The 13,356-nt window shown below is 33.2% G+C and overlaps 4 protein-coding genes across 4 annotated transcripts; 2 read left to right on the top strand and 2 right to left on the bottom strand.

The window, feature by feature from the left end:
- Window positions 1-125: 125 nt before the first annotated feature.
- LOC126868281 (jmjC domain-containing histone demethylation protein 1-like) lies at window positions 126-5,326 on the bottom strand. The gene is made up of 7 exons (XM_050623590.1): window positions 5,065-5,326; window positions 4,703-4,982; window positions 3,939-4,626; window positions 3,537-3,861; window positions 3,153-3,450; window positions 2,765-3,060; window positions 126-2,690 (listed from the first exon to the last, which is right to left on the bottom strand). The coding sequence occupies exons 1-7, from the start codon at window positions 5,113-5,115 to the stop codon at window positions 1,677-1,679; spliced, it is 2,952 nt and encodes a 983-aa protein (XP_050479547.1). The 5' UTR covers window positions 5,116-5,326; the 3' UTR covers window positions 126-1,676.
- A 173-nt stretch (window positions 5,327-5,499) lies between these two features.
- Window positions 5,500-7,828, top strand: LOC126868287 (protein sly1 homolog). Its single transcript, XM_050623603.1, has one exon. The coding sequence runs from the start codon at window positions 5,798-5,800 to the stop codon at window positions 7,685-7,687; it is 1,890 nt and encodes a 629-aa protein (XP_050479560.1). The 5' UTR covers window positions 5,500-5,797; the 3' UTR covers window positions 7,688-7,828.
- Window positions 7,829-7,960: 132 nt separating this feature from the next.
- LOC126868308 (uncharacterized) lies at window positions 7,961-9,452 on the top strand. The gene is made up of 4 exons (XM_050623631.1): window positions 7,961-8,200; window positions 8,422-8,710; window positions 8,803-9,042; window positions 9,123-9,452. The coding sequence occupies exons 1-4, from the start codon at window positions 8,085-8,087 to the stop codon at window positions 9,450-9,452; spliced, it is 975 nt and encodes a 324-aa protein (XP_050479588.1). The 5' UTR covers window positions 7,961-8,084.
- Window position 9,453: 1 nt separating this feature from the next.
- On the bottom strand, window positions 9,454-13,258 carry LOC126868307 (coiled-coil domain-containing protein 63-like). Its single transcript, XM_050623630.1, has 7 exons — window positions 12,512-13,258; window positions 11,904-12,284; window positions 11,491-11,825; window positions 10,857-11,080; window positions 10,443-10,705; window positions 10,029-10,318; window positions 9,454-9,867 (listed from the first exon to the last, which is right to left on the bottom strand). The coding sequence occupies exons 2-7, from the start codon at window positions 12,252-12,254 to the stop codon at window positions 9,687-9,689; spliced, it is 1,644 nt and encodes a 547-aa protein (XP_050479587.1). The 5' UTR covers window positions 12,255-12,284; window positions 12,512-13,258; the 3' UTR covers window positions 9,454-9,686.
- Window positions 13,259-13,356: the final 98 nt, after the last annotated feature.

The following is a 13,356-nucleotide window of genomic DNA, read 5'->3' as shown; positions in this document are numbered from 1 at the left end:
TCATAATTATATGTTTATTGAACAATATCTTTTTTTCCTATTTTTCTGTTTCATCGACATTTCTGCTAATACAATTAGAAAAGGAATGTAAAATGCCGAAAATAAATGAGCAGAGATGATAGCGGTATTTTTAAAATTCAAAATTATATTTGAAAAATCAGAATATCACTATTGTTTTCCAATGGGTTACATATTCTATGTATATATACAGTAGTGTTATAGTTTTAGAACATTATTTGTATCTTAAATGGTCCTAAAACCTGTTCCATTTATAAAAATTTTACTCGTTATAAACAATCTGACAATAACGAGTATAGTGAAACTAATTACACCGAAGCTAAATTAAAAAAAATATGCTGAATTTTAATCACGGGTAGATCGTGTTCTTTAGGAGAGCTTTTCACAGAGATGATACAAACAATGTGAGATACTTTAATTATACAGCTAGAGTTAGTTTGAAAGTGCAGGTAATTAAATTCTTATTGCTCGGTATTATTATCACTCTTAAGTTACGTACATAATATGCACGTTAACAAAATAAAACGGGAAAGTAAATTTATTAAAAAAAAAAAAAGAAAAAAGAAATCACGTATGTACATTCGTTTACATAAAAACATTCGACATTACATTTAACATAACTTGGGTCGAAAATTAAAACATTTGTGTAATATACATGTTTCTCAGCATAACGTTAATTATATATCTAATATGAAATAGTATAATCAAATACGTTTCATTGCGCGATTTCGGTTTTATAATTAGGGTATGAGTTTATATGGTCAACAAACTGCCTTACTTTTGCGACTTTTGAATGAATTAGTAATCTTCATGTTGGACACCTATCCCAAACACAGCAGAAATAAATATACCTCTTCTTTTGTAGCAATATATCGGAGAATGATAGCGTTGGTGTATTAATCTGCTGAGTTTTTCATAAGACTATGAATGTTAATATGTTTTTTACCCGCATTTGTATTTTTACATCCACATAGAATTACAAAATAAATACTGAACGTCCGCATTTTCAGCAATACGACAGTAAAAATTTCCATATCGATGTAAGTATTATATTTCGATTTTATAGAATACTGAATATTAAGCGAGTAATGATTTTCTTGATTGGCAAGGTTAGTAGAACCTAACATTTCGCTTTTATACAATTTTAATATTAGAAATGCTAACCATTGCTATATTTTGACTATTGTAGATTCAACTAGTGTAGGTTTGTATTAGTCACTTATAAATATTTTTTTTAGAATCTGCATTACTTATTTAATATCCTGTATTCGTGAAAATATTTCTGAAGAATGCACAGAGCTATCCAGGCATAAAGGAAGACAGCATCTACCATAATAAAAAGCAGAACATAAAAAATATTTTGGTCATTTTAAATCATATATAAGCAGTAGTTTCCCTTTTTCTTCTTCGCCCAGATTGCACGGTGACATCGATAAAACTGAACATTATCAAATAGAAATCCTATACTAGTCAGGTCCATTCTCTTATATTATGAAGATGCGATATAGTGTTAATGGGTTTTTGTGATAATAAATAATTATTAATTGAAATCCAGTACTAAGTTCATTGCCATTTCTTATGGTTTTACACGGTAACCAAATTGCACTTGCCGAAAGTCTTTGTAACAGTTTAAAAAAAGGAAAAAAAAATACATGTTTTCATGTAACTTTAACTTCTGCTTTAAATTTCTTTTCTTCTACTAATTTAACATCAGTTACATGCAAATTATGAATACTTTTTGCAGCAAACTTAATTACAGATTGAGTTGAGACTTGAGTAGTGTGTCTAAGATCTAAACGTTTAAGCACTTTACATCTCGCCAAATGATCTAATGTTGCTTCCGTAAGTAATCTACAGTTTGCCAAATTCAATGATGCCAGGTTCGTCACTGCTTGCGCTGGTGGAGTTGCTAATTGAGCTACACCAGCATCAGTAACTCTACCACAAGAAGAAAGATCTAATGTCTCCAGATAGGGTAAATGTTGAACTATATATCTCAAAGCTACATCAGTTATATCACATCCAGCCAAAGATAAATTTTTAAGATGTTTTAGTCTTGAAGTTTTATCGATTAGACCAGGCCTCGAATCTGTAGGTGGACTGAGCACTTCTCTCAAACTCGAATCATTTAGTCCAGATACATGACTTAGATCTAAGGTAACAAGTGGTGGACAAGTGCATGTTCTTAAAGCACAGACTCCAGTCCACGTACAACCTTGTAAAGATAATGTTCTGAGCTGTGGTAATCTACTTAATAGCCAAGCTAATTGTCTTTTAGTAACATTCGTCCAGTCAAGGGACAGATTTTCCGGTTGGCGGCGTATTATACCAGTTAAGTGTAAAGCTGTTAGATGGGAATGAGACATATCCAATTTTCTCCACAAACTAGGATCTATACTATATCTGGCCCATGTACGGCAAACCAAGGCACAATTCGCCAGGTCCTTTATATTTAAAAATCTAAAAATAGCAAGTAATGCTGTCTTGTCATATGCTAAAGATTGTCCATTAAAATCGGGCCCTGGTCTTTGAACAGGCGGAAGTGGAACAGGCCTAACCACCACGTGGGGCCTCTTCAATGACTTACTACTTGAACCAGTTAATTGTACAGCTAATTGTGTACGCAAAGCTGTTCGCTGTTCACCCTCAGCCGGTTCTCTGTCATTCCATGCCTGGAATTTTTTGTATAGAAACCATGAATAATTTCGTATTCTTAGACCGTTTCAGATTCCATTTGGGGACTTACATCGCTGGGATCGGGTCTTGAACGTTTACTTGGTGTGGTAGCCCTTTCAGAATCTGTTGTGGGTGCTGATGAAGCTGCACTAGATACGGAAAGTTTTCGAGCACGAGCCTTAGGTTGTCGTGGTCTACAATCTAGATTTCGACCGCTTTCACAACACTCGGGACATTCCCAACTGTTCGGTAAATCGTCGCTGACGGTTATGGTTTGTGGATCCAATCCTATACATTCAGGATGTACAATGTCGAAGCATATCGAGCATTCTACTAAACTTGACGGAGCTGTAGGCGTTGGCTTTCCTGTATCGAAGATTAAAAATGAAGTATCTCTACTTATTACCTTAACAATAAATTGATAACTCATTGAAAGAAATAAAGAAATAAATAAGTACCCATTAACGGTGCAGGCGGTTGACCCCAACCATCTAATCGACAAACTTTACAAGCTGCAGTAACTGGTAGCATAGGCCTCAAACATTGCCTCATTAAACACGTTTGCTTGGCACGACCACTTCCACCAAATTTTACCATATCTTGACAGTACATACATTCTCCACAATCAGTTCTTGTACATGCTTCGCACTTCTTACATCTAGTACGCCTACGTCGCGGAAAAGCTCTTTCAGACTTTTCTTGCGAGTGATGTCTCTGAATCTTTGTAAAACTTTTCTTAGTTATCCTCAAGCGTTCCTATTATATCAGTAATGCCATAAGATATGTGTAAATATGATGTAAGAAATAAACATTATTAATAAAATTTAACATTTTATACATACTCTTTCAGCAATTGTCAAAGGAGGTGGAGGTGGTAAAACAGGATTCCCTGTTACAGCTGCTTCTGGATTATCATGTCTATGTTGTTCTACTAGACATCGAACATCATGAATTAAGGCAACCGGATCACGAATTAGCTCAGGCACATTCTTCTTCGTGGAAGGTAATGAATGTAGATACATAACTATTGCTTTTAAACCATGCAATTCAAATGGTGTTAAATGTACATGTTGGTGGTGTTGTGGTACTGAATGTTGACGTTGTGATTCAGAAATATCCAAGTGACTTCTGCCTAGAAGAACATGAACATATCTCTCCAAAACATACCTGTAATAAATAACAAAAAATCGCTGTATAGATAATATAATAGATTTCTTTTGAATCTCTTAAATAGTTCATCATACCATAACATTTCGGTGAAAAATGGATATCTGAATTTTTGTGGCACTTTTGTATGTTCTTCTACTTGTGCAACTTTTAATTGTTTTTCAATACCAAAACTGTGTAAAAAGTTTCCACCAAATACTAAAGAATCTTGAGGGGTATACACAGCATGAATCCAACCAGTTGGAATAAACAAAGTCATGCCAGCTGTTAAAGTTATCCTACCACATCTCTCTACCATGTCTCCAAAGAATACATCAGATTGTTTACCACTTAATACCCATTCTTGGTAAAGAGTCAAATTCTTTTCAGTAGGAGGAATAAGCCAAAATATTTTACCACCTCTTAAAATGTGATACCAAACACTGGTTCCACCAAAATCAACATGAAAGTCTGTATAACAACCCTTTACAGACATGAGACAATACTTTTGCACTTTTGGATACATCATATCTTCCAACAGATTTGTAGATTCCACTTGTGCTTCTTTTAGGTGTCTTGGCCATACAACATCTACCCAATCAACCTGTCGCACTATTTCGGGTGATTGTACATAATTTTCTAACTTGGTATGACTGAACTCTAATGAAATTACATTTAACAGTCGCTCTTTGTTGGGATCTTCATAATACTTCTGCCATTCTTTCATTGTCATATCTTCATTCTTCTGTGTATTAACATCCATTACATCCAATATCCTTTTTGAACCTGACAAACATTAACAATGAAGATTTTTTAATAATCTGGATATTAAATAAAATATGTTTAATTAAATTAAACATACCAACACAAGTCCTGACATCATTCACAGTAAAGTTTGTACTGGGGACTCTTAATCCCAATCCAGATTTATCCCTAAAGAGCAATGGTATGCTCAGACCATGCTTTTGCAGGTATGCTAAATTGAATTCAGAACCTGCCATTTCACGGAATAACCCGGTAAAATTGTTAAGGTTATATCTTTCACACTCGATTTTTTCATCGAGTTGGAAAGTCCTACGACCCTCAATTTCCTCATCGCCTATGGTCCAGTCGTCTGTATATAACTTTCGAGTTCTTTCTCGCTACAATAAAATTCATGACAAATATGATTTTTTTACAATTGGAATTAATGTTAAATTAAAAAGTTATGCTAGGTTTGTTTACCAATTGACGCCTTTTTGGCAGAGAAGTAGAGTCATCGGCCATTGCAGACATGCTGTCAGAAACGTATCACCGAAATCTCATCGAATATTCAATGTATATTGTCCTTTGAAGGTCAAACTAGTTCCTTTAATATTATATAAACACTATCTCGTTTATTATTTACATGTCACGCACAATAGTCTAATGTTAACATCGAACTTTTCTTTGATTTTACTTTCCCAGTAAAATGAGGTCCCCATTTTGTTGCCGGCCAATGCTACCAATAAGAGCCATAAAGAATCTCACATCATTTCATATAATGTTATGTTACATCTAGTTATATATAAATTTAAAAAATACTTCCTTATTTTTACATAGTATTATAAGACATAAAGGTATATATTTTTTAAAGATATTATAATTGTACAATTTTTAATTACATTTCATATAAGAGATATCAGCAATGATCTAGAGATTTTGCATCATTTCAGAGAACTATTGATGTGTTCCATATTACAGTGTTAAGCCCTAGTAGTATTACATTGTATGGGTATTTTTTGACAATTTAGAGTTAAGAATCGAATATTGACATATTTATTTATATTATGGTGTTTTAAATCTTTTATTTTTTTATATAATCACAAAATATTAATCAAAAAGAGTTGTAAAGATATCTTTTCATCTATAAAACTTAAAATATTTATTAAAGTGAGGAAAGTATTAAAAAATAAAGACCTCAATAAACGAGTTAACCATGATGAGTCTTCGTGATAGGCAAATAAATGCCTTAAAACTGATGTTAAATCTGAATCAACCGGAAAAAAAATTAGAAGAAGCAATACCTGTATGGAAAGTTTTAATTTATGATAGACTTGGACAGGATATTATTTCACCATTAATATCTGTAAAAGAGCTCAGAGAACTTGGTATTACACTCCATATGCAATTACATTCTGACAGAGATTCTATTCCTGAAGTACCAGCTATTTACTTTTGTGCACCTACAGATGAAAATCTTGGTAGAATTGGTCAAGATTTGCAAAATGGATTATATGATATTTATCATTTGAATTTTATATCACCAATAACCAGGCAGAAGATGGAAGATTTAGCAGCTGCTGCATTGCTTGGAGGTGTAGTGTCAAATATTCACAAAGTATTCGATCAATATTTGAATTTTATATCATTGGAGGATGATTTATTTATCCTGAGACATCAAAATAGCGATGTCATATCGTATCATGCAATTAATCGGGGTGAAGTAAAAGACACTGAAATGGAATCTGTAATGGAAATTATAGTTGATTGTCTTTTCTCTGTGTTTGTTACATTGGGTACTGTACCGGTTATAAGATGTCCAAGGGGAAATGCTGCAGAAATGGTTGCTAAAATGATTGATAAAAAACTAAGGGAAAATGTTTGGGATACAAGAAATAATTTATTTGAAAGTGAGACAACTGGTCATTATAGTTTTCAAAGACCACTTTTAATTATATTGGATCGTAACATAGATATGGCAACACCATTACATCATACATGGACCTATCAAGCATTGGCGCATGATGTATTAGAAATGACATTGAATAGACTTGTTGTCGAGGAAAATGTGGGAAGATCTCCCGCAGGAGGAACACGTTCAAAGACTAGGGCTTATGAACTAGATAACAGAGATAGATTTTGGTGTCAACATAAAGGTAGTCCATTCCCTAGAGTAGCTGAAGCTATACAAGAAGAGTTGGAACAATATCGTACTTTTGAAGATGATGTTAAAAAGCTCAAATCATCTATGGGTATTGATAATGATAGCGAAGTAGCATTATCAATGGTTTCCAATAATACAGCACGTTTGACAAATGCTGTTAATAATCTACCACAACTCTTGGAAATGAAACGATTGATCGATATGCATACATCAATTGCAACAGGTATTCTGAATTTTATAAAGTCCAGGAGACTTGACACATTTTTTGAATTAGAAGAGAAAATAATGAGCAGGCAAACATTAGATAGAAGTGTATTAGAAACAATAAGTGATCCAGACTGTGGTACTCCGGAAGATAAATTACGTCTTGCTATTATATATTATATTTGTACAAATATGTCAGACAGTGAATATAGTAAACTCGAGACAGCATTATTTGCTGCTGGGTGTGACTTAAATCCTCTAATATACATAAAACGATTAAGAAGTTATACCCGAATAGCAGAAATCCAAAATAATTACGAAGGTGGTGGTACTAAAACAGTTAGTATGTTTTCAAAATTAATGAATCAAGGATCATCATTTGTAATGGAGGGAGTAAAAAATTTGGTTGTTAAGAAGCATAATTTACCAGTCACAAAAATAGTTGATGAATTAATGGAATCGAGGCAATCATCTCAAGCAGATGATTATTGTTATTTAGATCCAAAGCTCTTAAAACCTACAGAACAAATGCCAAAGAACAGACCAACATTCCAAGATGTAATTGTTTTTATTGTTGGTGGTGGAAATTACATAGAATATCAAAACCTAGTGGACTATGTAAAACAAAAAAGTGGGGCTGGGGTCAATAAACGAATCACGTATGGTTCTACAACATTTATTAATGCAAAACAGTTACTTAAACAACTTTCACTCTTAGGACAAGAAGTTCACTCGTAAAATTTGCATATTATACAATAAATATCTGAAAATACTTATTTTCCATTCCCTTATAGCGTACAGTGATTTTCCACATTACTGTAATTGACTCTTTGTAAAAATGTAAAATAAATAAAATACGTTTAATTATTTTAAATACAATTTTTCTAATTGTATTTACCTGTCATTGAACTTGTTATATCTAATACATGTCCATGGTCCAGATGTATGTTCAATTAAAATATGCTACATAGAAAATCTAGGGATTTTTGGTTAGTAAAGAAACAAACCTGTATTTCAAATTGTTTGATCAATGGATTATACATACAATTAACATCTTCTCGTGGAATATTAAAAATTTAGTGAACATCGTATTAAAACATTCATTTTTATTCACATCACTTTGTACTAAATTAAAATGGCTACCATACAAGAAGAAGTAAAAAATTTTATTCGACGAGCTGTTATTACAGCAGACCCGCAAAAAGCTGTTACGGAATACTTCCTCTCGAAGCAAAAAGATCGTGATGTTAAGTAATGTAACAAAGAAACTATTTCATATGATCAATTTGCGATACATTACAAGTATATTCTTTGCATTCTTTTATTTTCAGTTCGATAACAATTAGGAAACTGATGTAAAATTTTATGAAAAAGGTTGTCAAAGTATCTTATTTTTATGCTTTTTCTTTATATAATTAAAAAAAAAAGCTAACATCTCCAAAGATATGTGAGTTTTGTCTTTTATGTATTAGAAAGTATCCTGAATGGGATAAGCCAAGAGTTTACCCGGCATTAGAAGTAGTTAGAGCGCGTTGTGAGTTAGCAAAAACCGAAGAGAGATTACATGCAAAATGGGTCGAACAAGAGAAAAAGCGGAAATTCATGGACGAGCAATGGGACGAGATGAGACGTCAGGAATTGTTCCTCCGAGAATCATTTATAAAATTCAACAGATTCGTGAGAGAAAATCAAGAAAAACGTGATCGCGCGGATAGCAAAATTAAAGAAGAACGTGATCGTCAAGCAAGTAGGATGGAAGAAGTAACATATCACAATAAAATTAATAAAAGAAAATTATTTACGTAGTAGTGGAAATATTATATTTTTTATTTAGTAGAGAACATATGTTTCAGATAAAAGAACTCGAAGAAAAATTAAGTTACATGAATGATGTTCGAGATAGAATGAAGAAATATGTACAAGAATATAAAAAATATCATGATTATTTAGACAGGGTCATTGTCGAAACAGGCGAATTTCATTCAATTTCTGAGATTTTTAATCGTTACGAAACTTTAATCGAAGCACGAACGATTTTGTCCGAGCATCAGGATAAAAATCTCGAGATATTAGAAGAAAGGGGAACAGAGATGGTAATTTTCTTAAGATATATTTTATTAGTTTTCCATTTATAATTGTACAATGGAAAGGATGCGTATCTCTTTTTTTATAGCATCATATGACGGAGTCAAAGTCACAAAAAATTATGGGGTTGAATAGTAAATTAGCGCAACTACAAGCAAGACGCGATTGGGCAGAAGTACAAGCTCGTAAATGGGAAACAATCGTGGCTGAAATAAAAGTAACTGCAGCGGAGAAAAATTTGGAGCACATGCAAGTAAAAACGTGTTGCTGGAATCTATATCAACAGATCTGCAAGAGAAAGGATATTCCCGTGACTGTAAGCAAGGATGACGTCGAGCAACAGTTAGATCATATTAAACGAACCATTCTTGAATTAAAACGAATCATAAGAGTTGCAAAAAAACGCGCAGCGAAATAAGAGAATCGTTTTACTTGAAATTACTTGTCCAGCTACTGTAAATAAATATTCTAAAGAAATTAAATATATATAATACTGATAAGTATCTTACTATTGTTACTAAAAATTGGATTGAAAATTTGTGGCAGAACAGTTTTACGAGTCTCACAATTACGTCGATGATTCAGCCAATTACCTTGTACTTCGTAAATGTTAATGATTGTGTATCCAATTTACAGGCTTTCTGTTACCATTTTATTGATATCGTTTCTGTATGATTTTCCTAGCTGCCGGTAAATGACAACCAGATATATTATGCAGGAGTTCCGAGTAATCTTCTTCGAGTCTTTGTTTTAACTTTTTAGTAGCTTCATCGCGCGTTAATGGATGTTCTAAACCTTCGGATACGATCTGTAACTCTTCTTTTTCGATACATCTATACAATTTAATTTTCTCAATAAATATTCGTTATAAACATTACATGCAAAGAAGCTAAACGAAAACAAACAGATAAGAAAAATTCAAAAATATTGGAAATAGGGAAGGATAAGAAAGAAAGGAGGAATAGATGGAGGTAGATGGGATCGAAGGACTTACAAGGCACAGGGTTGGGTAGGGGCAATATATTCAATAGGAGGCACTTTCAATCTGGGTCTTCTCTCTTCGTCAAGTCGCAATTGTTGCGTTTTGGTAGCTTTATCTAGCCAATATACTTTGTGGAACATCTGAGTAATACGTTTTTCAATGATTTCTAAGTATAGCATGACATTGCACGTTGTTATCTGTTCATTATCACCTAACAGTTGCAAGATCGGAGAATTGTCACAACGAATTGCTTTAAAGAGAGAATCTATTCCTTTTAACAATTTCTCTATTACGTCGTCACACTGAAACAAATAATAAAGTTACTCATTTGAACAGAAATATTTAATTTTTAAGGAAATTCGACGTCGTGGTTCGATTTCGTAGATTTTGATTCTCTGATATTCGATGGAATTAGTAAGATGTCACCTGTATCAGATTTTCTTCAGCCGCATCAGCGAGAGCGGTTTGTTCTTCAAGTTCTCGTTTGAGTTTCTCCAATGTTTCGGCCTGTTCTTGATCGGTAACTTCGTTCGTAATTCGAGCGTCTTGTATAGCTATTGTCAACTGAGCCATCCTCGACTGGAGACCTTCCAGTTCATCGTTTAATTCGTTCACATAACTGAATAAAGCAAAGTTTTCTTCTTCTTGCTTGATAAAATACGCTATCAGCTTATTGACGTCGTGCATGCCTACAAAAACGATTATTCGTTACAAAAATTTACTACTTTTGAATTTTAATATTATTTTAATGTTATTATAATATTAATACTAATATGTATTTTAATATTATGTTTCGTGTTGTTTCGCGATATATGTGGAAGATAAAGAAAACAGAAATACCGGTGAATTCTTTAATCAATTGTAAGATATTTTTATAATTCTCGATCTTATCTTGTTTCTCTTCTATTTTCGCTTTCCTTTCAGCTGCACGTTTTGCATTCAAATCACCCATTTCGCGATATTGTCCTTTTACACCAAGAAATTCTTGCAATTTCATTTCATTGTCCATTGTCCTTTGTAATTCGCACATTTCTGACACGTGGGCCTTTAGATCTCTCAGCCCCCTTTAAAGAAAATAATATTTCAATGTTCATTTCTGTTCGAAAGATTGTACACCGTCACCGGAAGCAACAGAAGTGTAAGTCAATTAATGATCCGACAAATAAAATATTGGATAACCGATGTAGAAGCGAGATCACCGGATGTTATCACGCGTCATTGATTTCCGATCGTTACTCTTGGTTCCGAGTTTCTAATTCAACGATGGATAATTCGTTCTACGTGAAATACGAATAACTTTCAGGTCATTAATGTAATCCTTAGAGTTATGGGGACAACGATCCAATCTTTTCAACTTTCGCAGCTATTCGTTGGTAAAGAGTGTCGTGAAACTTGTGGCGACAATACTAAGTACGTTTCTGTGTAGTTTCATTTTATACTAATATTCAAGATAAAAGATTCTTTAAAAGCGTACCTCTCACGAAGAGCTTGAATCTTGTTCAATTCTTCGTCCCTTTGATTGAACGCGATGGTAGCTTGCTCTATTAAATCATTGATTATTTGTTTTCCGGCGTTTAATTGATTAATTAACTTATTCCAAAGTATTGTGAACTGCGATCTTTCCTTCAACATATTTTCGATTTCTTCTCGAAGCTTTTGGTTTTGAGCAACTACAATATTGAATCTTTTCGTTGCTACTTCAAGTCGATTTTCCAATATATAAACCATTTTATTTTGTTGCAAAGATATTTCTTTCAGTTGCGTGTCTGTCTTAATTTTTGTTTTGAAAATTTCAACCTCTTTTGACAACTGAAAATAAAGCATTTTAATAGTATCGTTTCATCTTGAAACATTCGTGCTTGAAATCAATATCGACGATTGATAAACCTTGTGAATTTCATTATCGAGCTCTGCTATTTCCTCTTTCTCCGTCTTTATCATCTCGTCATATTTTGCTTGCGTTGTTAACATACACTTTAATTTTTCTTCCATTTCCTCATCTTTACGAACAAACGTTTTCGAAGTTGCAGTTTTAATACGAAGAACGAGTTCCGCTTTTTCGTACTCCAACCGATTAATCATGTTCATTTGATTGTGCAGTTGTAATTTTGCATCCTCTGTACAAGCACCTCGATCATTTTCCATTATCCTATACTGCCTTTTCAATCTTGAAAGTTCAGCTATAGCTATCGTCTCAAGTTCTATCTCGTCCGGTATATGTTGCAGTTTATGCGCCATTATGGAGCTTTATTTTTCAATAATTACAACCTTTCAAAACATAATACGATTTTGTTATATTTTTATCACTATCATTTTTCTTTAAATGTTAATTTTTTATTTCTTTCGACATACAATAAACATACACGTTACAGTTAGTCTACAATTTCTCAAACTTTATTTATTGAGCAAACTTTATTACAAACTATACACTACTTGTTGTTTAAGATTCTTTTCATCGATTGACGTCTAAGTATAAAGGTTAGTGCGAAACTCACTATTTATTAATCATTTATAGAAAGTTACGCTCAATGGATCCGAGATTTTTCCGGAAGTTGGCAACGTTCACATCCGTGTCTTCCTCGCCGTCCACGTAGATGATCTTTAGGATCCACGGAGAGGAAAACACTTTCCCAATGTAACTGTCGATGAGGTTCAGCGGCGACATTTGAGAAACACATCTGCCACCCTATATAGTTCTACTAGCTGTACGTGCGGCACCGTTATTCTTTCTTGTTGATGTTTCCGGTTGCCAAGCACCCTCTCAGGGGTGTATAGTGACGGGACCCTCGTTTTGTGAGTTAGCGAAAAATGTTCAAGTGATCTTTCATCGTTATACGAGAAAGACCGGTTTGCAAAGAATTTAAAAAAGCATATAACGAAGAAATATATCGTTTCTAAAAAAAAAAAAGAAGAAAAAGAACAGTACAAAAAGATTAAAATGATTCGTTGAATATCAAAGTGACACTTTACTTCTTCTGATAAAACCAGTTACTCGAAAAACCACTAGATGGTGCAAGTCGTTTAATGAAAACTAATGTTATTAAATAATTACATTACTAAGAACGACTGATTGCTAACGAATAGTGTCATGTGATCACCAGCTCTTCAAAAAAATGTAAATTTCATTACATACTTTTCCTTTAATCGATCTATTACTAGGCAGTTTGTAAAGTGCTGTATAATAAAGTAAGTTTCTTTCTTTCGCGAAGATGCATCTCTTTTTTTTTCATTCGTTCGTTCAATTTCACGTTGGAATTACAGTGAAACTGCTCGAACCATTTTGTATGAAACATATTTTCTAACTCTCGAAAGAGTTTATTTATTTTGTGCTATATTAATT

The sequence above is a fragment of the Bombus huntii genome, chromosome 8 (genome assembly GCF_024542735.1).
Source record: "Bombus huntii isolate Logan2020A chromosome 8, iyBomHunt1.1, whole genome shotgun sequence".
Classification (NCBI taxonomy): domain Eukaryota; kingdom Metazoa; phylum Arthropoda; class Insecta; order Hymenoptera; family Apidae; genus Bombus; species Bombus huntii.
The sequence above is the reverse complement of the archived record's forward strand: the minus strand, read 5'-3'. Positions and strand labels throughout refer to the sequence as shown.

Coding starts and splice junctions, on each gene's coding strand:
- LOC126868287 (XM_050623603.1), top strand. CDS start 5,798: ATGATGAGTCTTCGTGATAGGCAAATAAATGCCTTAAAACTGATGTTA.
- LOC126868308 (XM_050623631.1), top strand. CDS start 8,085: ATGGCTACCATACAAGAAGAAGTAAAAAATTTTATTCGACGAGCTGTT. Junction 8,201..8,421: donor CAAAAAGATCGTGATGTTAA/GTAATGTAACAA, acceptor TTTATGTATTAG/AAAGTATCCTGAATGGGATA. Junction 9,043..9,122: donor AAGAAAGGGGAACAGAGATG/GTAATTTTCTTA, acceptor CTTTTTTTATAG/CATCATATGACGGAGTCAAA.
- LOC126868307 (XM_050623630.1), bottom strand. CDS start 12,254: ATGGCGCATAAACTGCAACATATACCGGACGAGATAGAACTTGAGACG. Junction 10,706..10,856: donor ATTGATTAAAGAATTCACCG/GTATTTCTGTTT, acceptor TCGTTTTTGTAG/GCATGCACGACGTCAATAAG. Junction 9,868..10,028: donor CCTACCCAACCCTGTGCCTT/GTAAGTCCTTCG, acceptor TAAATTGTATAG/ATGTATCGAAAAAGAAGAGT.
- LOC126868281 (XM_050623590.1), bottom strand. CDS start 5,115: ATGTCTGCAATGGCCGATGACTCTACTTCTCTGCCAAAAAGGCGTCAA. Junction 3,862..3,938: donor TTTTTCACCGAAATGTTATG/GTATGATGAACT, acceptor TATTTATTACAG/GTATGTTTTGGAGAGATATG. Junction 3,451..3,536: donor CTTTGACAATTGCTGAAAGA/GTATGTATAAAA, acceptor CTGATATAATAG/GAACGCTTGAGGATAACTAA.